General features: G+C 40.6%; 1 protein-coding gene across 1 annotated transcript in view; it reads left to right on the top strand.

Annotated features, from left to right (window-relative positions):
• Window positions 1-22,550, top strand: part of sema4ba (sema domain, immunoglobulin domain (Ig), transmembrane domain (TM) and short cytoplasmic domain, (semaphorin) 4Ba) — a 53,591-nt gene that overhangs the window by 27,171 nt on the left and 3,870 nt on the right. The window contains exons 2-13 of the mRNA XM_022191349.2: window positions 453-874; window positions 14,591-14,751; window positions 14,952-15,014; window positions 15,643-15,741; window positions 16,262-16,373; window positions 16,593-16,709; window positions 16,945-17,102; window positions 19,656-19,837; window positions 20,931-21,081; window positions 21,465-21,675; window positions 21,786-21,901; window positions 22,313-22,470. Of these exons, the coding sequence (XP_022047041.1) occupies window positions 757-874; window positions 14,591-14,751; window positions 14,952-15,014; window positions 15,643-15,741; window positions 16,262-16,373; window positions 16,593-16,709; window positions 16,945-17,102; window positions 19,656-19,837; window positions 20,931-21,081; window positions 21,465-21,675; window positions 21,786-21,901; window positions 22,313-22,470 (1,646 nt within the window). The 5' untranslated portion in view covers window positions 453-756. The remainder of the gene's footprint in view (window positions 1-452; window positions 875-14,590; window positions 14,752-14,951; window positions 15,015-15,642; window positions 15,742-16,261; window positions 16,374-16,592; window positions 16,710-16,944; window positions 17,103-19,655; window positions 19,838-20,930; window positions 21,082-21,464; window positions 21,676-21,785; window positions 21,902-22,312; window positions 22,471-22,550) is intronic.

Raw genomic sequence — 22,550 nt, 5'->3', positions numbered from 1 at the left:
AATTCAGATTTGGTAAGGTTTCTGGTCAGAACAGCACATCACAGATAAGAACTGTTGGAAAATCAAAAACTAATACAATTATTTCAATTTTTGCTATTTCTGGCTTGGATAAATTGTGTTATTTTGTTGACGTTTATCAATAACATGCCTTTCAACATTTCCAGCAGGTTTGGGGTTCAGAGGGTTACAGAATACCAAGTAGATTTTTTTTTAAAAACAAGCAAATAAGGCTGAACCTAACAGCAATATTCATAATCTGCTGATAGATTTGCAAAAATAATTCTACGAGTTATCCAAATCCCAAAGATAATAGAAAGCAGAGAAACTTTCACCATTAAGAAACTGGAACCAGATATTTTTTTTGGCATTTTTGCGTGAAAATTGAGTGTGAAGAACCATATAAGCTTCCTTATAAAAACACTAATTTGAATGTTGTTTCTTCTTCTTTGCAGATCTCAGTTGAGACCCTGCGGTGCCGAATCCGCATGGAGGCTGATTGGTGAAGGCTGTCTGTGTTTCTCTGAGGTCTCCGATCGTCATCCCAAACGAGCATCTTTCGTCTGCAGCCCCCAAGGAGTGCCCTGACTTCACAACAGCGCATAGGCCTTCTGTTCAAGGAGCCCAGAGCTGCAGCGAGAGAGAGAGAGAGAAGGGGAAAGAAAATAAACACGGGTTTAAACAGTCGCTCTTCATGAATTCCCAAAAACCCTGAAAGGCAAATACTGCAAAGTTGGCCAGCTGTCTTGAGGAAGAGGCATGTGGACAAAGAGCATGGCTTGGCTCTGTCTCCCAGCCTACATTGTCCTTCTTGTTGGTTGCTTTCACACAGCGGTTACAGAAAATGATGTCACTCCACGCCTCACCTTCTCCTACAGTAAGTTTCACAACTTCTTTGCTATGGAATACCCATGACATTGGTGTAGTGTGGAGCTCTCCTGGTATCACAGACATACATCGCTTGCAGACTCATCAGGACATTTTTTCTCCGTGTAAGCTCTGGAGATGCCTCAGGCTCCATTTATGGTTTTTGCAGGAATGGCAGCGCGTGGCAGCAAACAGTCAAACATACACTCAACAAAAACATAAACACAACACTTTTGTTTTTGCTCCCATTTTTTATGAGATGAACTCAAAGATCTAAAACTTTTTCCACATACACAATATCAGCATTTCTCTCAAATATTATTCACAAACCTGTCTAAATCTGTGATAGTGAGCACTTCTCCTTTGCTGAGATAATCCATCCCACCTCACAGGTGTGCCATATCAAGATGCTAATTAGACACCATGATTAGTGCACAGGTGTGCCTTAGACTGCCCACAATAAAAGGCCACTCTGAAAGGTGCAGTTTTGTTTTATTGGGGGGGTCCACTCCTCTTCAATGGCTGTGCGAAGTTGCTGGATATTGGCGGGAACTGGTACACGCTGTCGTATACGCCGATCCAGAGCATCCCAAACATGCTCAATGGGTGCCATGTCCGGTGAGTATGCTGGCCATGCACGAACTGGGACGTTTTCAACTTCCAAGAATTGTGTACAGATCCTTGCAACATGGGGCCGTGCATTATCCTGTTGCAACATGAGGTGATGTTCTTGGATGTATGGCACAACAATGGGCCTCAGAATCTTGTCACGGTATCTCTGTGCATTCAAAATGCCATCAATAAAATGCACCTGTGTTCTTCGTCCATAACAGACGCCTGCCCATACCATAACCCCACCGCCACCATGGGCCACTCCATCCACAACACTGACATCAGAAAACCGCTCACCCACACGATGTCACACACGCTGTCTGCCATCTGCCCCGAACAGTGTAAACCAGGATTCATCCGTGAAGAGAACACCTCTCCAACATGCCAGACGCCATCGAATGTGAGCATTTGCCCACTCAAGTCGGTTACGAAGACGAACTGGAGTCAGGTGGAGACCCTGATGAGGACGACGAGCATGCAGATGAGATTCCCTGAGACAGTTTCTGACAGTTTGTGCAGAAATTCTTTGGTTATGCAAACCGATTCAGCAGCTGTCCGAGTGGCTGGTCTCAGACGATGTTGGAGGTGAACATGCTGGATGTGGAGGTCCTGGGCTGGTGTGGTTACATGTGGTCTGCGGTTGTGAGGCTGGTTGGTGGTACTGCCAAATTCTCTGAAACGCCTTTGGAGATGGCTTATGGTAGAGAAATGAACATTCAATACACCAGCAACAGCTCTGGTTGACATTCCTGCTGTCAGTATGCCAATTGCACGCTCCCTCAAATCTTGCCACATCTGTGGCATTGTGCTGTGATGAAACTGCACCTTTCAGAGTGGCCTTTTATTGTGGGCAGTCTAAGGCACACCTGTGCACTAATCATGGTGTCTAATCAGCATCTTGATATGGCACACTTGTGGAGGTGGGATGGATTATCTCAGCAAAGGAGAAGTGCTCACTATCACAAATTTAGACAGATTTGTGAACAATATTTGAGAGAAATGGTGATATTGTGTACGTGGAAAAAGTTTTAGATCTTTGAGTTCATCTCATAAAAAATGGGAGCAAGTGTTGCGTTTATATTTTTGTTGAGTGTAGTAAAATAGTAGCTTTTTCTTCTCCAGCTGCACAGCTGTGCAGTCAGGGAACTTGTATCATGGATAGAGAACTATTTACTATCTGGTAGCTCAGAAGTACACCTACATTTTGTGCTCTCGCAGAACTGATTATGCAATTCCCGGTGGTGTCCCTGTTCATTAACTCTGTCCACTGAAAATAATCAGTACACTTCATATGTGTCCATTGTTAGAACTAAAAGGATTTAGATGGGGCGAAATGGTGTTTTCACGCAATAATGATTTCGATTCCATATAAATCCACGCTGTGAATGGCAGCTCCATCAGGGCGGCTCCATCAAGTACCTACAGTTCAGACACAATTATGAAAAGAACAGGCCTATTGTGTTGCGACTTACTGAGGGCACTCGGACATAGTCTCTCAAGCACAGAGTTATTGCTGTTATATAATCTCTACTTCTTGCATGTCTACTTGCCAGATGCCTATGAGCTTAGCAAATATGCCAGCAATATTTTACCCATAAATTATGTTGGGGAGTGCAGCTAAATTAGGCCTTTCTGAGTGACATGATTTGCTTTTCATAGATATTCCGATCACCACCAGCACCAAAGTAGGGATTTTATCATCAGTGATCTAATTATTTAAAAGATGCACTATTTCAGATGACAAGTTGGATTTAGTTGTGCTTTAGTGACTCCATGGAAAATTAAACAAAATGATAGATTATGGGATCAGTGGAGGCTTTCAGTGATTCAACTGCAGTTAGTGACTCATGTTCAGGCATCATTAGAGTCATGTCAGGCAAGATTGTGATGATAGATCTCACTTAGGAACCTATTCTAGACGTGCATTCAATTTCCAGTATGAGGTTCACTTCGAGTTGGGGAAGTGTTCGAGTACGTGAGCCGTGCTGCCTGTCTGAGCTTGCACCTTCCCACCTGATGGACCTCTGTACCAATAGGTAATTTCTGTCACCTCCCAGACTCAGCTAAGCCCACAGCTCGGCTCTGGAGGAGCATTTCACAACAACACACACCATCAATCAGTCACTGAAAGGAAGCTTCACACTTTTCCCTGCTCTGATCGGGAGATTTGCTTTTCGAGTGTGCAGCCCATGTTTAACAACTCCATAAAACATGCAAAACCCACATGAAAGAAGCCTCCTGTCTACATTCCATGTATTCACTAAAGCTGAAGCTTGTCTTTTCTATCTTGTACCTATTTTAGTTCTATTGTTGGAGCTAACCAGACTAATCCTCGTCATCAACCTGTTTCATTAGAGCATTTATGTTGCTGTAACTTTAACCATGTTGATAAGCTCTGACCTTTGTGTGAAGGGTCATGCAGGAAATAGCAGCTTTAACAACAGAGGTAGTTACGATCTCACATAAAACTTAACAAGGACTCATTTTATCAGCTCCTTCTGGCATATTTCGACATGGCTCAGAGCCCACACTCACTTGAAATTTACTAGCAGGCTTTTGCAACAGGTCTGACAAAGAATGTCTAAAAAGACTGACGTTTGTTGGTGTTTTAAAAACCAGTTTTTAGGTTTTAGATTGTGAAGCAAAGAGCAAGTTTCAGCCAGCTGATGAAGGTTAATGGGGCCTGGTGGAAGGAGTCGTCTTGCTGTGCTGTCGGTTCTGCTACACTGACATTTTCCAGCCTCCTGCAGAAAGGCTTTGTCACATTGTGTTTACAGTATCAAAGTAGAATGCAGAGCAGCAGGCCTCAGGGACCTGAACTTTATGCAGCAGAAACTGCCTGGTCGCATCATGGTCCCCGGTCGTCTCTGTCCTATCAGGATGCCTTTTAGCTTGACGTCTTGTGTGCCTAAAACCTCGGCAGTGTAGGCGGGCTGGAGCCCTGCAGGGCTGATCCTCATCCTGCAACATTGTCGTAGACCAACTTCCCCTCCTCTTCCCTCTTGCTCTCTCCCTGTCCCATGGTCCCCGCCTCTGCCCTAATGAAGAGGGTAATCTGCCATGAATAATGAATGGGGATTTGTATGTGTTATGGTGTGAACACTTGTCTGGTTCTCATTATGCGCCTATCAGGACGGATCATGGGTTCAGGGAGTAAAGCCTGCATCTGCTTTTCTCTCTGCTTTTGTTCCAGGCTTTAATGCAGACCATGTTGAATGGCTTAGTGTGTTGGAACACTTTTTAAAGGCACACCTATAAGCCGTTTAAGTTGTCTTTCTTTTCCCGTTGATCAGCTCAGCCCCCTCTTACACATCATGCAACATTCGTGCTTTAATTTTGTGTAGGGGCCAGACCCACGGTGGGAGTGAAGTGTTTTTAATTATTTAAAAGTTGTCATGTCTAGACCAGTTGAATCAGCCACTCTCGAGTAATTCAAAATGACACTGGTGTCAAGTGAGATAACAGCTTTTCAATACTGGTGCCACATAGCTGAGCAGCAGTTCCTCATGGTATGAATACTTAAACACACTCCACTGTATCACTTGCTAAAGACTTGATAACATCAAGGAGAGTCCAACAGAATGGAAAGTCATAGTGACTAAGTATTGCTTTCTATTGTGACTCAATTCAGTGATTATTGCTTTGGTGAACATAATGACCATGCAGTCTCACACCAATAGCAAAAACAGTGATCAGTGTCTGTCAGACTTTACGTGGTATAAACTGAACTAATTTTTGCATGATTTATTAATAGTTAAGGTCTGTTTTAAATCCAAATATTCAGTTTTTAGGTTTAAGAATTTTTTTGTTTTATTTTTTCAGATGATGATAAATTAAGTATGTGTTTTTGGACCCTCTCCAGTGAAATTCAAGTTTTTTTTTAACTTGTTTATGTGTCCATATTTTTTTTTTATAAACTGGAAGACAGTTCATGAGTTAAATAAGTCATCAAAACACCATGACTGAGTAACATTGAAACTACAATGTATTGATGTTAATTTTAAAAAAAAAACACAGATTCAGACTTCTAAGGCTTCTTATGTCACAAATCTAAGGAGCCAATCCTGTCACCTTGGAGGGTGGGGCTGTCCAAATCATTATTCCTCTTCAGGATTGGTTTGTGGTTCTAACATGTATGGCTAAATTACTCCAACAATCCAACTTGCAACTTGTGTAGTTTTACTGTGGTTGAGCAGAGTTGCCGGTGTGCTCCAGCGGCAGCAAGTGGGAAGGCGTGAGTGGAAAAAGAGGCACAGACTTCATTCATCCACACATTGTAGAGGAGAGGTAGCAATGTAGAGTTCCATCTGAAAAATTTTAAGGCAGAAAAGGAATATTTTCATGTAAAAAAAAAACAAACAAACTTCAAATTATGCAACTTTGGTATACACAGATAAGCTTTTAGGGATTACATCAACAACCAAAAAGTGATTTTAAATTTGGGATCGAACAAAGAAAGCAATATGAAGGCCTCATATTCGGCTCTTGTCATTTTTCAGTATTTTTTGACTCGTAATTTATAGAGGAAATAATTGTCAGATTGCTTTCTAGTAAGAATAATTGCCATTTTCAGACCTAAAATGATACTTGCCCATAAAATCAAAATATCCAAATGACAAGAAATAGAAACAAAAAAGGCTTCAAAGTGTGAACAGCTGCTTTGTACATTAATTTTCAAGGTGTTGTGAGGACACAGTGGCCGTAATTACACAGTATGGAGTCAGGCCAGGCAGGTCAGAGTGCTGCTGTACGGTTAGAAACATGTCAAGACCTTGTGTGCAGGGCCTTTGTTCTTGATGCTCCGGCCCTGTTCACACCAGAGGAAGAGGTCATGGCGAGTTCCTGATGAACCAGCAGCTGGTTTAAATTATTGTGGTTAATCTAGGGTCAGCGTTTGCCGCTCTCTCACCAGCACACTACCTTATCAACATTTTTCAGGATCCTGCGCTCCTTTACAAACGACAGGTTTAACTGTTGCATTTAAACGCTAACAGTTTAATTAGTTTCTAGCTATGCTATAACGTCCCACAGTAAATTGCACCACCCGACTCTGTTATTGCTCATCCCTGCTGTGTGAATGCGTAATGCACACTTTATCTTGACACTTTCCTCGACATTTACAGTATTTTGCAGCGTTCACAATATGACTCTCCAGCCTCAGTTTCCCGAAGTTGTGTTCGAAAATTACCACCTATCTCAGCATCAGGATGGTGTGGTGGAGACAATATCCTGCTAACAAGATGCAGCCCCACAATTTACCAATACAAACAGCAGGCTCACAGCTTGCCTAATGAATCTCCCGCTGAATTGACCCTCTTGGCCTGTTGTCTTAATGCATTCCAGATGCTTAAGTCTTTGTCCTTCAGCTTCCCAGGTCCATTCTCCCACACAGTTACCCGTTCAGCACGCAGCTTTTAATAGCTAGTTTGAAATTACTCAGGATAATTTAGTTAGCGCTCCGGTGAGGGCTGTTTTCTATCTTGATGTCACCAGACAGTGTGACAGTTGTGGGAGTGCTGGCATTGCTCTGACACTGACCCAGTGGGACTCCTGTTGGCACTGTGGCTTCCTGTGACAGCGGTCATTGCTTCACTCTCAACAGAGGGTTTTAATCACTTCTTCTAAAAGCAATTGGATTTACAAGGGTTCATCTGTTCCATCCTGAGCAAAGTCCTTGAACAAGTACAGTAGGCAGATGAAGACAAAGGAAAGAGATTTGTCCCTGCTGTCTCTTCGCTCCGCCTGAGGAGCTTCTTCCTTACTTTTCTCCCTATTTTCACCAGATTACCCTAATGCTGAGGTGTCGCGGCTCATCTGTCTGCCCTCGCTGTCTTTAATAAACAATTAAATAAATTGCTTCACAGTTTCCACCTCTGACACCAGGGATTTTTTTTTGTCCTTGCTCTGGTGTTCTCGCTGGACACCATCTGTCTTTAAGATGGATACAGATTCCGGTCTGTAAGCTGGTGGCTTGGATAGGAATAAGTAACCTTTTTAATTATGAAGGAGTCAGATCCTCCAATCTTTCGGTCAGAGGCTGCACAATGACAACTAGAATGTAGATATTTTGATATATTACTTACTATATTATATTACAGCATGAACATATATTGGGTTTTTTTGAAAGAAGATATAATTTTTGTATTCATGTCTGCTCTCTATATTTATACATCAATTTGGTTTATTCAATTAAACTGAATGAAGAATTGGCAGATTTTAAATGGCTGCAGTTCCAGGAATTTATTATTCTCACTATCATGTTGTCTAAGCAAATCCAAGACACACTGTTTTTCCTACACAACAAAAACCGCTGATTGAATCTGTGTGAACCATTAGTTACACTGCTGTTGTGATATGGTGGCTAAGTTTAGATTACATGGCTGTCCTCCCGGGTCTATTGGTTTAACGATCCATCTCATCAAGGAGTGCATCTTCTTCTGCCCATTCAACCCTGTTTAAAATGTGAGTCTTGTTCTCGTAAGACCATTACTCGTACACATTCTTCTTATACTCCCTCATGGATGATAATGTAGGTCATGTTTACAATCAGAAGACTGGAAATGGGGCATCTGACGTCTCTTATAGATAATCTATCGTGGGTCCTTTGCTTGCTCTTAAAGGGAGTAAAGAGACATTGCCTTTTTTCTGGGTCATCTTCTGCTGAACTATGACCAGCACTGAAATAACAAACTGCTATCAAGTCAGGTGCCTTGTTTTTATTGGTAAGAAGAATCTTTGTTTCTTAGTCAAGCAAGTTTACCGTGAAAGAGAAGCTGTTCCAGTTGAAAGGACGGATTGTTGCAGACTTTCTTGTTCATTTAACAGTCATACATAGTGTATTGTTGTTTGTGAGAATGATTCCTTGTAGTTCTGCAGAAAGCAAACAAGAACGAGTGCTTTAAATGAGGTATGCAATCACCTGATCTCCTGAACATGCAGCTGTAGTAGCTGATAGAGGCAGCCCACTCATAAGGGAGGGGACTGAGTGAATCAGCCTGTTATAGTTGCACTACAAAAGAAGGCACTTAGATCACTGTCACCAAAGGACAAATTACTCTACAGTTCCCTTCTAGCTGCGATGCTCAACAGTTTTAATGATCCAACTACTTTTTTGGACAAGGACCCATCAGGAAATCAGCTAGAGAAATGTAGTAGGATTCCTTTAAGCCTAGTATAATTAATTTCTCCTCTAAATAGATTAGCAAGTTAGCCCATGTGAGTATTTCAGTCCATTTAGCATTGTCATTTGCTGAAATGACTTTTAATTACATAATAATGGTAATGATCTCACATTGCTTGCAGCTGTCAGAGGTTCAACCAAAGAGTTTGCTGTTCATGAAGTGTTCCAACTGCTCAGAACTGCTCTTTGAAACTCTAAGGTCAGAGGTCAGGTATCAGTGACATGCTGAGGTGTAAAGTCCTTCTGGCTTCCTTGTTGTGTAGCGTTTTCAGTTGTAGTTGGACAGATAGTGACTGGTTGTTTCCATCATCAGTCCAGCAGAAACAGCAAAGCAGAGATTTCTGTCTTACTTTTCTAAGTTTTTGATTGAGTGAAAATGAATTTCTTGCCTTGTAAGATGACCTGATGTCCAAGTGTTTATGGTGCGTACCACATGGACAGATACGCCATCAAGAAGTGAGTCTCTGGTTAGATGTACCCTTCCTACATGCTTTCTTGCCCACACTTCCTCTTTCTCACTCTGCAGTGTTATCTGAATAAAGGCAAAATGCCAACAAAAAAAAAACGTCCTAGCAGAAAAAGAACAAAGCATCAATTCACCCAGACAACAAAACAATGAACAAAAAGCAAAAAATGACCTTTCCCAGGGGATATGTAGCCATTCACATAATTTTAGATTTATGTGCTGCAGTTTTCAAGTATCTTTCCATTCAGATGGTGTCATATCCCAAAAAAATGGAGTTAAATTCGATTTAGTTTGAAAAATTACAGTTTTCAACCCCAGCAGTAATTTGTCTTTGCAGAGACAACATCCCAACTTCTCAGAATAATCCAGACCTCAGTCTTCATAGGAACTTTATCTCCTGTAGGAAGTAATTCCTGTGAAAAATGTTGACAGATCTGTGCAGTGTCCACTCTTAACAGAGCCATCAGATTGGCTCCTGTTTAGTTTTTCTAAAATATCTTGAGAGATGATATCTTAGAACCTAAACAGACAAAAAAAGCCCCATTTGTACAAGAGTATATCAGGATGTCAAGACTGGTAGTGACGTAAAGGAAAAAAACAACATGAAGATGTGCCTTTTCATAGATGATCCAAGTCTCTTGAGCTCTTTTAGAGGAATAAATGATCAACCAGTCAACTCAAATACTGTTTGCTCACTGTAAAACTCATGTAGTATCTTGAATATAACCACTTCAATGTAAATGCACCTTAAGAATGAACCTCTCCAACATGAGATGCACTTTAAAACATCTATTCTTTATGGACCTTTTCTCGGTTGCTCTCTTAAGAAAGAAAGCTAAGATAGACAAGGATGAACTGTAGTATGATACTGTTGTACCTCTTCAGCAGCGACACAATGGCCACGTCTGCCCTCGCTGTCTCTTTCGTGGCTACAAGGTCTTCTTCCACTCTTAAGTGCTTCCTTTGAACTCTTGTGTCTTCCCTCCTCCTGGTGAACACCGCAACATTTCTGGGGCTGCATTGTCATGAAGTGACCCGTCAGGAATCAACCTCAGACAGTCAAACAACAATGGAGGGGATTCTTGAAGAGACTGTGGCATATGTGGAGTGCAGGGCAGGACGAGTTCAAGTACGATGCAATCATTAGCTTGTGATGGTGGTTTTGGGATAACAGTCTGCTCGGTGGTCGATCTCTGGGTTTATTCTGCCCCGGTTTTGTGGTCTGAAGACCATGTTGCTGTTTCACGCTGCTGTTCATGTCCAAAATGTCTAAGAATCAGTTCAAATACAACTTCATTCATCAGGTCGGCCCTTTCTTTTTCTCAAAATCTTGAAGACAGAACGCTGTGAAAAAGAAGTCTGAATTTCATTGAGTTGAAGTTTATTGTTTTGTTTGATCAGCAGTCCAATATAAAGTACATTTTCCCGTTTGAGAAGCTGGAACCAATAAATGTTTGGCGTGTTTGTCAACTAATTATCAATTATCAACATTTTTGGCTTTTAACTTTTTTCAGCAAATCATTTAACTGTTTTAGTACATTTAATGGAAAATCCTTTCTTCATATAATTCATATCATGTTTAGGCTAAAAACACATTTACACTAAAAGGTTACAACTATTCCAGTTCATCTGATAGTTTTAGGAAGGTTCCTTTGTTTTTGTTGTTCTCTGTATCTCTTATTAGTATGTCGCAAGTCAACATCTGTCTTATTGAGTCCTAAGATCCAGTAGGCACAGAGTAACATTAGCATTGATTTAGAGTTGTATTTCTGACCTCTTCATAAGTTCAGGTTCAGTATTTGCTCTCCTTTTTGCTCTGTGTTGGTCTCTACCAACTCCTTAGGGAATTATCTGGCTCTTTATCTTATTAGCTAACATTGCAGGATGTAAAATCAAAGTGACAAAATAAAAAATGCACTGAAATTAACCTACAAGGCTTTAAAACCTCTCTCTGAAATTTGAACATGTAATTTTCAGTCCGTCCAGCCGTTTGTTTAAGCATACCTTTTAGAGCACATGGACAAAACGTGATATTAAAATGTGCCATTTAACAATTACCTAAAGCACTGTAAACCAATTGGTCTACACTGAAAGATGACTGTTTTCTTGAAATTATGAAGGGGAAGCTTTGTACAGTTTCAAAACCCTCCTGGATACCTTTAATGATACTCAATCGGGGGCCCTATTGTTTCTTTTTGTCAACTGTGGTTGCTAAGTATGACAGTGGTGATGTGCCTCCAGAGAATAATTGTGTAGATATCCTGCTCTGTTAAAATCCTTCAAAGCTTTTGTTTTGGTTCTGGCTTTGGCCTTTGTCTTTCTCTCTCTGTAAATCACAGTTAAATTTGCCCAAGGCTCTGTGGGGAGGAAAAAAAAACAGGGGGAAACAGAACCGGCATGGAACAGCAGTCCATTTATCCTGTAATGATAGTGAAAAGGAAAGGGAATGGCCCCAGTGGGTCCATGTACAGTACGCAGAGCCGAGTCTCTTGTGGTTTTACAGACAGATTTAACTACAGTATGGCTCAGTGTTGCTGTGGCGATGGACTGCTATTAACATGTTGTTTTCCCGAGGGACAGGAAGTCCTCTAGCCTCCTGTACCTTCCCACCGAGGTGAGGGTATATTAGGTCACACGTACTGCAGGGCATGTACCACATAGTGAGCTTATTATTGGTAGGACTTAATGACTCTACCTGGGCTGGATAGGTTTTATGCAGGGAAGCGCTATGATTTTAATTATTACCACCAGCGCCTGTGGTTTCAATCCAGTTTCACTCTATTACACCTGCAATCCGTCTAAGTTTGAGCAGCGAAAAAACAGCACAAATGAGGTGTCTCACAAGGTCAACTGACTATGGTAAACCTACACTGACTTTGTCTTGATGTAATAATGCATCATGTTTAGTTGGTTCATAGACTGAAAATCTCTGAAAGCATCAGATCAGAATTCAAAACAGGCATTACTGCGATAAACTGGTCACTTATTTCATACCTGGAAAATATCAAAACCTAGAAAAGCCACAAACACAATCCCAAGATATAAATCAGAACCGTAGATTGTCTTTCTTATACAGTCTATGGTCAGAACAGCTTTGAGCCTGTCTGTCTGTAATGTTGCTGCTTATCCAATTGGAGCCCATCACTCCGCCTAGTGTCCCAGAGGACTTGTGGTGTAGACATTTGTAGCACATCTCTTTCCGTTTGTGAGTTCATATATGTTGTTCTGTGTTGTTTGGAGAGCATTTAACTCTGTGTTTTTGCTTTTACTCTTGTTTGTGTTTCTGTTGGGGATTTTTTTTGCAGCATTTTGGGGACTTGGAGTGCATTTCCATTACCAAATTTTCATTTGTTATAAATGAAATTCTTTATTGTAGGACTTTTTAATGATGGGAAAATAGTTATTCTTTTAAGATGTCATTTAAACTAGGGTATGTCATCTTAAATTTCTTTTTTAATATATATTAATGAAGATACTAGTTGAACCAATTCCCTACTGTCCTATTGCTTTTAAACATTGGCTTAGGAGAGTTGCATTTTCAAATAGGGGGTCCAGATAAAAAATTATTATGAGGCCTGGCCTTTTTCAAAAGTGAAACATCATGTTTATGTAGTTTGTGTACAATCCCTTACATCAGCAGTTTAAAGATTTATCACAGAGAACAACATTCCTCTATGAACATGAAATCACATCACTGTATCGGAGTTAAATAAATGGGTTTCTGTGGTCTGTTATTCTTTCCTCATTCATCACATTTCGGGGCAGAAGTCCTGTATCAGAGCTTCAGTCATTTCAAGTTTCCATCAGCTCCCTGCTGCTGTTTGTGCTGGCATGCAATTAAGGCAAGTTGTTCAAGTTTTCAAGTTGGGCTGGCAGTGAAGGCCTCTGGACTGCTCCATCTCGGAGATACACATGGGCCTTTAAAGCAGTGATTAGGAGAGACGATGATTTAACCCTTGGCTTAAGTCAGGAGGTGTTAATTTAGTTGGAACAAAGCCACTCGCTTACTAACAGTACTGAACATGAGAAGAAATATGAGGACTTTGTCTTTCTCTGATGAGTTGAAACTACAATTTGGAAGCTGCAGTTGCACACAAAGAAACACAGTGAAAGTTCATGTCTTGTGATGAGGTTTTTAAAGGTATATTAAAGACTGAAATCTACAGTTTCCGTCTGTCTTCTCTTGCTGGTATAATTCCCTACGACGTCAAAGCTCATTTGTTTCTGGAGCGTTTCCGAAGGTCTAAAACGTGAACTATGTAGTCACTTTATCATTGGCTAGACAGTAAAAAATGCACTTTTTAAACTGTTTTTATTTGTATTGTTTCTTTAGGTTAGTGTTATTTTACAGATTTTTCCTGTTTTGTTTCATTATAGATAATAACTATTAAAATTTCAGAAAAAAAAATTATTAATTTAGATGTTAATCATAAAAATAAACAAAAAACTGTGCATAATATCCACATCAAACAACAGTAGTTGCACTGTTTTTCTTTTGGTTTTGTTTTTATACTTATGTAGGTCAGTGGGAAAACTCCAGAGAGAAAGAGAGAAGAAAAATATTGTTTTTGATAGATAATAGCAGATATTTGAAGGAAAAAATATGTACATTAGCGATTGAACAATTATAAACAATTTTTTAACTGTTAATTTGCAGACTTTCACTGTCTTATTTTGTTTTGATCACAGATAATAGCTAGTAAAATGACAGAGAAAATTTGCATGCTGACTGTGGGGGAAAAAAAGGCCAAAACTGTAAATAATGTCTACTTTCAAAATCTGTATTTTTTTTTGTATTTTTACAAATGATAATTTCTTCTTTTTACAATGTGTGACCATAAAAATACACTTTTTTAAAACCATAATTCATGTATCAGTTCCTACAGTCTTTAATGTATATTTTCTGGCACCTTTGCTGGCAGATTTTCCACATTTTTTACAGATTTTTTCACAAGTTTAGAGTTTGACTTGGACCTTTGTAGTATATCTTTTCCCTTGCTCTCCTCATTTCCTGTCAGCTCTCTGCTGTGTGCTGTCTGCTTGTGTCAAAAATGCTTGTGCATAGGTAGATGATATTTAAGACAATTTATGCATGTTTTTTTCCCTTTTTTTTAAACCAAATTCAAGTCACGACGCTTCATCAACATTAAGACACTAAAAGTTTCTCATCAGTGTAGTTGTCATAGGAATGAAAAAGCAGCTCAGTGAGGCTCGTCAGGGTTGACGGAGTGTGTTTGATTAAGACAGAGCATCAACATTGTATCTGCGCTGTTCATCAATATTGTGAGCACACACAGAAACATCTTCAAAATGCATCTATTTGCATATTCAAGTAGTCATTTTCTATCTCCAGCAGCATGTAATTGTTTTATAGGTTTTTAATGTACTGAATGACACCTTCTATGCAACCTGGACAGATTAATTAATGAATTAATTCCACGTCTCCTCCTGTGTCTGTTTCTGTCTAGATGCGAAGGAGAGGACGACCAGAAGTTTCTCAGTCAGCGGGGTTTTCAACTTCACCTCTCTCCTCCTCAGTAATGAAGACAACATGCTGTATGTTGGCGCTCGGGAGACTCTCTTCGCTCTCAACCTCTCTGATATCAGCGCAGTCAGGCTGCAGAGAAATGTAAGAGCCAGTGTGTGAGCGTCTGTAAACTGCAATGCCATGTATATGCTGTATCAATATGAATGTAGTTATAATAAGATCCCAGAGGTACTATATTAATATGGTAATAAATATGATATGATCCTAGGAGGCCAATATAACAGACCTCACCGTATTATACCTACAGTAGAGTAGAGTCTGACGGCGTTTCTTTCCTGCAGCTCACATGGAAAACTCCAGAGAGGAAGAGAGAGGAGTGCAGTTTCAAAGGCAAAGACCTGCAGGCAAGTGAACCGCTGGTTTATAGCTCAAGTAGCTGAACTCACATGGCTGAAACATTATTTACATAACTGCAGGTTTGCCTCGTTGGTTAAGTTGACCATTATGGGAGTCAGACCCAGGGCAGTACCCTGGACATTTCCTGTCAAGTTGTAACTTTCCATTTTATCACAATGGATTTTTCCTTTGCTTTCAAACACACTTTTCCCCTATTACACTCCTTCTTTTGTCAGCCCGCTCCACCTCCACTTAAACATACAAACCTGCAACCTTTGTTAAGTGGAAACACATTAGCAAAAGGAATCTATGCTTTTAGAAGTGGAAATTGTATTTGCAGTGCCACAACTCATCTGACAATTCTGTAAACTGCTGATGAACCTGCTGATCATTTGTGTTTTCTGTACATTTAACCCTGCCTTCTAAGTTTCTATAAACACAATGTCTGGCAAAAGAATGGAAAAAAAAATCCATTTGAAAAAATATGTGAACTGTTTGGTAAAACGGCTAAAATCTGTACTCAGTCAGTTTTCTAATTCAAACCTGCCTAATCACCTACATCACTTTGTTTGTAGTTTTAAAAAACATGAAGTGTGTAAGTTATTTTTCAAACTGATTTCTGTGTTTCTGATACAGACGGATTGCTTCAACTACATCAAGATTTTACTACGTATGAACAGCACTCATCTGTACGTGTGTGGAACGTACGCCTTCAGCCCCATCTGTGCTTATATAGTAAGTCTATACATCAAACAGTCACATCTTGGTGCGCAGTCTTGTCTTGTTATACAAGTATAGAAAAAACGTTGCCTTGTGTCCTTTTTTTTCTTCAAAGAAAAATTGATTACCTCTTGTGCAGGACTTTGTATGTGCTTCAGTTATTAGATTCTACAGGAAGAGATCTGATGCATGTTGCTTCCTGCCTCTCAACTCACTTAGCAGTCTGGCGGAGGCTCTACCCAGCTAGATACAATAAAAGTGCATAATTGTATTATCTCCTGTGCCCATGGGAAATGGATCAAAATATTTGATGCATGCAATCGGATTATATCAGAATCAGACTGGTTTTTAATCCTTTTCTACAAATATTTTCGAGCCTTTTACAACAATCCATAACAAACAAACACAGCTGACCCGCGCTTCAACCTAAACCAAAGGCCGACTCCTCACCTTTTCACTGAGGTCACTGTCGGAGCAGGTTACAGCTCTAGCTTTCGACCGAGCGTGTGACATTTGGTGTGTGTGTTTCCTCCAGAACACCGCAGACTTCTCCCTTGCCAAGAGTGAGACCGGTGAGATTGTTACAGAGGATGGACGGAGTCGTTGCCCATTCAACCCTGAATACAAGTCCACTGCCATCATGGCTGGTAGGTCTCACAATGGCTGTCAGCTGACGATAAAAATCTGGCTTTGTTATTTGTTCTGATTTATAGAAGCCGCTGTGGGGATCAGTAAAGTAGCAAGACACATGTGGCTGATACAGAGACAAAATGAAGCCTTTAGATTTCATTATTGTGTATGACGCAGAAGCCTGTTCCCTCGTGATAAATACTGTGATTATGCTGGTCTTCTTCTCCGTATTGCAGATGGAGAGCTGTACGCCGGTACAGTCAGTAATTTCCAAGGAAATGAACCCATCATTTACAAGAGTCTAAGCCAAGGAACTGCGCTAAAAACGGAAAACTCACTCAACTGGCTTCAAGGTGACTGGAAGACAGTGACCTTCATTATTTTTATTCACAATCAAAATTAGATATAATATTTAACATCACATCTTATTTGGGAAAATGACATTCTCAAACTATTTGTGCTCACAGTGTTTACCTGCAGTCTGTCAGTTCTTGCTGCAGCTGGACTCCATTTAGTGTGCTGATGTCAGAGGGAATAGGGACGTCTGTGCTTGATCCCAGTGTGACAGTATTGTTGGTTTCCTTTCAGATCCAGCCTTTGTTGGCTCTGCCTACATACAGGAGAGTCTGCCCAAGGGTAACCTAGTGGGCGATGATGATAAGATTTACTTCTTCTTCAGTGAAGCAGGGAAGGAGTTTGATTTCTTTGACAACACCATTGTGTCACGCATTGCTCGCGTGTGTAAGGTGAGTGATGCTTGAAGGCAGATAGTCCATCTAAAGAGGCTTTTCTTTTTTTTACCCTTGAGCAACATCTACCCCCACCGCCTCTATAGGAATCTATCAAACCAGGGAAGGGGTTTATTTGTGTGTTTGCGCATTTCACATGTGTTTGTGCTCATTGCATGCTCCTATACAGGCATGTAGGTAGTCCTCTGAAAGCCGCTTACGCTTAAATACGTCTTGTATAGCTCACAGTCCTTCTGGGCAGTGTCGCAGGAAATCTTGGTACAGAAACACATTCTTCTTGGTACAGAAAAAACATTTCCCCTGCACGTTTCTCTATGTTTGATTCTTTTACTCCAAATCCTCTCTCTCGATTCTTATCATATTTCACCAAATATTTGTGCTCAAACAGGATTCTGTAGCCAACTAAAAATGGCTTGGGATTACTGTAGCTCAAGATCTGTGTGCAGAAATGATTTATCACCTGCTGCAACACTTCAGGCCTTTCAAACTAAAATGCCAACTCTAACGCGGTATTTGTTCATTATTTTTCGGGTTTTCTCAATATTAATAATGCAACAGCCAAACCAGCTCTCCACATCACACTGCTGCTTGTCTCCTGGAAAAACAATCACGTTTATCACTGGAGGGAATGGAAAATACGAGCTGACAGTCTGAGGTGGTGCCGTAGAAAGCCCAGCTGTGAATCACAGGGGCTGTTTCACAGTCGGACACTGCTCAGGGGGTTATTTTTATTATCTGCATGCAATTATCCACTCAGTTTTTCCTTACATTCAGTTTAAGACAAACATTTCAGTGAATAGTTATGCAGATATTGACTGAAGTAGCACAATGATGATGGGTTTGTCAGATATGGTTGAAATCTGTGTTGAATAGAGAGTATCCTTGGTGCAGATTCCCTAAAGGAAATTAGGAATGATGTGCCAGCTTTGGGAATATGTGTCCTGAACAAAACAATAAATCAAATTTCAAAAAGTAAAAACAAAAAAGCTTTAAAATGAGGAATATGCTCAGTAGGTAGATTGTATCACAGGCTTTTAGTAATACTATATGCCAGTTCAAATAAATTATGTAAGTCCAGTCTTTGTCCTCATGTCCCTAAATCCTGTTTGACTCACTGTGTCGGCTGCAGATCCCATCTCTGTTGTATATTCAGGTGTTTAGTACACAGATCCCACTTCATGGAGGCTAACTATGGAATGGTAAACAATGTTTTGCCGCAAACAAACAAAACAAAGCATGTTCTCATTTGCAGGATTGTTCTGTTTCCCAGAAAGAAGCCATTACTGCCATGTTCATGGCTTTTTGAACAGCCTTTTGAACAAGGGATGCTTTTACAGCAGATTAATGAATGGAATGCATTTGCTTCAATTATTCAGAAGTCAGTTTAAGCTCAGAGTGGCATTGAATTATAAAACTAGGTTCAGCCAGAAGGACCAGGGAATATCTATGTTGCTCATTATCTGCCTGGGTTACTACAATAAGTAATTGCTTCAGAAGCTCAGTATTGGTCATGTGTCATTTCCCTTTCCATCCAGTGCTGCTATTTCCTCTGATTAATGTTATACTAAAGTGGACGTAATTAAAGCTTAATGGTAAAGGATTTTAGTTGCTTTAGATCATTTACTATTTCTCTTTGGTCTCTGAAAACTGCTCGCAGCAGCTACCTTTGATCTTGTTAGCTCTATGATAAACAGGCTTTGTGTTAATCCTCTCTTTAAATACGACATCTTTCTGAAATCGAAACGATATCTTCAGTTTAGCTCTTCATCTATAGTCACCTTCCTGAGACCTGTAGCTCTTTTTGGAATGCAATTTGTTATACAGTCACTCTAAATCACTCTAAATCATTTCCACACTGAGGCTTCAAGATGTAGTTGCCCTCTAACTTGTGCTGATATCTTATTGTAAAATCTGCGCAGCCAAATTAGTCTGCATGTCAAGGAGGTCCCGTGCCACTCGTAGCCTTTTGAAGGCTTGTGCCAAAGGCGCTGAATCACAGCGGTAGTGTCAGTGAAGAAGGATTGTCGGGGAGCAATGCTTCTTTTTCTTTTTCATTTAAAAGCATTTGCCCTCCTCTAAGCCCCGAGTGTTTTTTATCTATGCCAGTTGTGATGATGTATATTGTTTTCATGACCTAGAAGTCTGCTGCCTCAGGGTATATCCGTGTTGCAGGCACAATTGACTTAGCTCATTATGGTTTTACTATAGAAGGTTAATGCTTTTCATTTACATCGATTCAAACAGTTTTAGCTTCATACACAGCGCTTTCCTTCTGTTTTTGACATGAAGAAGGCAAATAAGCATGACAGGATTATTTTCTAAAACAATATAATGCACAATATGTGCTGTATATTCCAGTATGTATTGAATGGTGCATATCATTGTGTCATGACGTGCACCACACAGGCCTGTCGCATCCCATTAGATCACACTTGTGACTCAGACTGTGCAGAGGAATTGTCAGCAACCACAGGTGTCAGTCTTAGATTGCTGCAACCTCTGCTGCTCTCGAGTTGAAAAGACTCCAACCTTTAAATAATTGTGTTGCAGGGTGACATCGGAGGTGAGAGGGTGTTGCAGAAGAAATGGACAACTTTCCTGAAGGCTCAACTCTTGTGCTCGCTTCCTGATGACGGCTTCCCCTTCAACATAATCCAAGACATGTTTGTGCTCACACCCAGCCCAGAGGACTGGAAGAACACTGTGTTTTATGGAGTGTTCACCTCTCAGTGGTGAGGACCAACTTTGCACATTACCAAATGCATGTTTACCTTAAAGATATGTTATGCAGATTTGGCATGCATAAGTATTAACTCATGTCTTTTTTAATGAGGTATAGTACAAAAATGTTGGGATTAAAACCCAACTTGGTATCATATATACTTCAGAGTCACAAGACTTCTCTGTAACGTTGTTAGGAATTAGCCAGACAGTTCTACACGCTGATTGAGTTTTTAATAATCTCTCTCCGGTCACTCATTGAACCCCTAAAACTTATCTTTATGTGTTAAAGTCAGATATTTACAAGATTTTTTCCATGAAAATGATCCCTTCCTTCCTTAAAATGGCTTAAATGTAACTACATCTTTGTTTCTTCTATAATTTGCAAATCTATAAAGCCCCCACCTCTTTCCTCCCCGCTCGCTGGAACTCAAGCACACCAGCTCACCTACAACTCTGCTGAAACAATCTACATTACACAATGGCTAGTTGTAATTTTGGAGTGATTCTGCCATATGCATTCAAACCCAAAAAAAATGTTCAGAGGAAAGAAAATGATACCAAAAGTCCCACCCTGCAAATTCAGAGGATTGGTTTCTTAGATTTGTTACATGTGAAACGCTGGAAGGAACACAATGCAGTTTTAAGGCAAAAGTGCTTCTCCACGGGTAAAATGAGGCTCCAGGGATCCTTATTTTACCTGTGATATGTCTTCCAGTATATGAAAATTCCGTATAGACATGTTGACAAAGTTAAAAAAAAAAAAAAAACAAAGAACTTGATTTTTCACTAAAGGGGATTTTTAGGCCTGGTCCTGACATGTTTTTTCATACGAAATACTTTTTAGACTGCTCAGTACTCTCCACTACAGTTGTCATGGCAGTGTGAAGGTTCTGCAGATTTTGTGTGATGCCCATGGATATATTCAAGCAGTTAGACTCTGAAATATAACGTTAAATTTGGTGATTTCTTTTAATACTTAAAACGTCTCTGATATGTGGGAGAATTTAGACTCATTTACATTTAAAACTTTACATATTATTTCAGCTAAATGACATTAACTATAAGTCAGTGTTGTTGAGATACTCGCTTCTGTGTTATAAGGTACAAGGGAGCATCAGGAAGCTCTGCGGTCTGTTCCTTCACTATGGACCAGGTGGAGAAAGCGTTCAATGGGCGATACCGAGAGGTCAACCGAGAGACTCAACAGTGGTACACGTACAACCATCCGGTCCCAGAGCCTCGGCCTGGAGCGGTGAGTGCTCACCTGCTGCCCTCTGCTGGAGAACCTGCAGACACATACATGTCGGTACACAGCGGTGTGTCTTATCAGCTGCATGAGAGGTTTCAGATGTTCCTGTCTGCTCATCAGTCATGTCCTCAATTTGACTGCTGATCAAAGCTTAAGCAGATATCTGTCAAGCTGGCGCCACTCCAGCTGCACTCCAAAAAAAAAAAACACGATTCTTATCAAACTGCTGTGACTTTCATTTCCTGGCAGCTGAATCTGTGCAAAATATAAAACACATGAATAAACAAACAAACAAAGAGGTGCTGTACAACCACAGTTGGTGGCGTTACCCAGTGTGAGTGAATGTACGATATGTGAAAAGGTGGCGTGTTGTTTCGTCTCCACAGTGTATCACAAACGCCGCCAGGGAAGAGGGCATCTCGTCGTCGCTGCACATGCCCGACAAGGTGCTGAATTTTGTCAAAGACCACTTCCTGATGGACAGCGTGATCCGCAGCCAGCCTCTTCTCCTGAAACGTAATGTTCGCTACACGCAGATTGCTGTCCATCGAGTCTCAGCGGCTAAAAAGGCCTATAATGTGCTCTTCATCGGCACAGGTAAAGGACTTCCTATACTCAAACACTCTCATCTGCTTCTTTGTGTCACACTGTGTTATACACAACTAGCATTTCTAATCTAATTACAAGTCAAACCATGTCTTTTCTAGATGATGGAAGACTCCATAAAGCCATTAATGTCAACAACAAGATGCACATCATTGAGGAGATGGTGCTCTTCCGCGACGCCCAACCAGTGCAACACATTGAGCTGGACACTGAAAAGGTGTAGTGGATTGCTCCAGTCCAATTTCATTTGCGGAGCTTTCTCGTGGCGAGAGCTAATAAGCTCAGTAAATTCATTTATTGCCAGTTTAGGGATTCCATGAGCCATTAAGAGTCACAGCCTAAAGCAAACCTCGTGTTTAATGAGCTAATTACATGCAACTTTCTCTCAGGGGATCTGCAAACAGCTGGGGTTTTAACAGCTGGATTTGTGACACTTCCCCAATCCTGGCATGTATTTGCTTAGATTTGTACACCAGGGGGAAAATTCCCTCTTAAAACCCTTTAAAGAAAATACAGTATATTTAGATCAGGGTCAGACAAGGAAGACTTTAGATGGAAAATCGTAACCCAGTATCTGAATTTGGGGCATTTCCTGTCTGTCCCCTGCTTTGCCATCTCTCCTCCACAGGGTCGGCTTTATGTTTCCTCCTTCTCTGAACTGGTGGAGGTCCCGGTAGCTAACTGCACTAATTATCAGAGCTGTGGGGAGTGCATCCTTTCCAGAGATCCTTACTGTGGCTGGAACGGGAGGCAGTGTGTAGATGTCAGGCGTTCTCCACCGAGCAAGTATGTATCCCTCTGCACAATAATCTACAAACATTTCAGCAACTGAAGCTTTTTAAGATCTGTAAACACTAGACGACTGC

This window comes from Acanthochromis polyacanthus, chromosome 8 (assembly GCF_021347895.1).
Source record: "Acanthochromis polyacanthus isolate Apoly-LR-REF ecotype Palm Island chromosome 8, KAUST_Apoly_ChrSc, whole genome shotgun sequence".
In the NCBI taxonomy this organism is placed as follows: domain Eukaryota; kingdom Metazoa; phylum Chordata; class Actinopteri; family Pomacentridae; genus Acanthochromis; species Acanthochromis polyacanthus.
The sequence above is the reverse complement of the archived record's forward strand: the minus strand, read 5'-3'. Positions and strand labels throughout refer to the sequence as shown.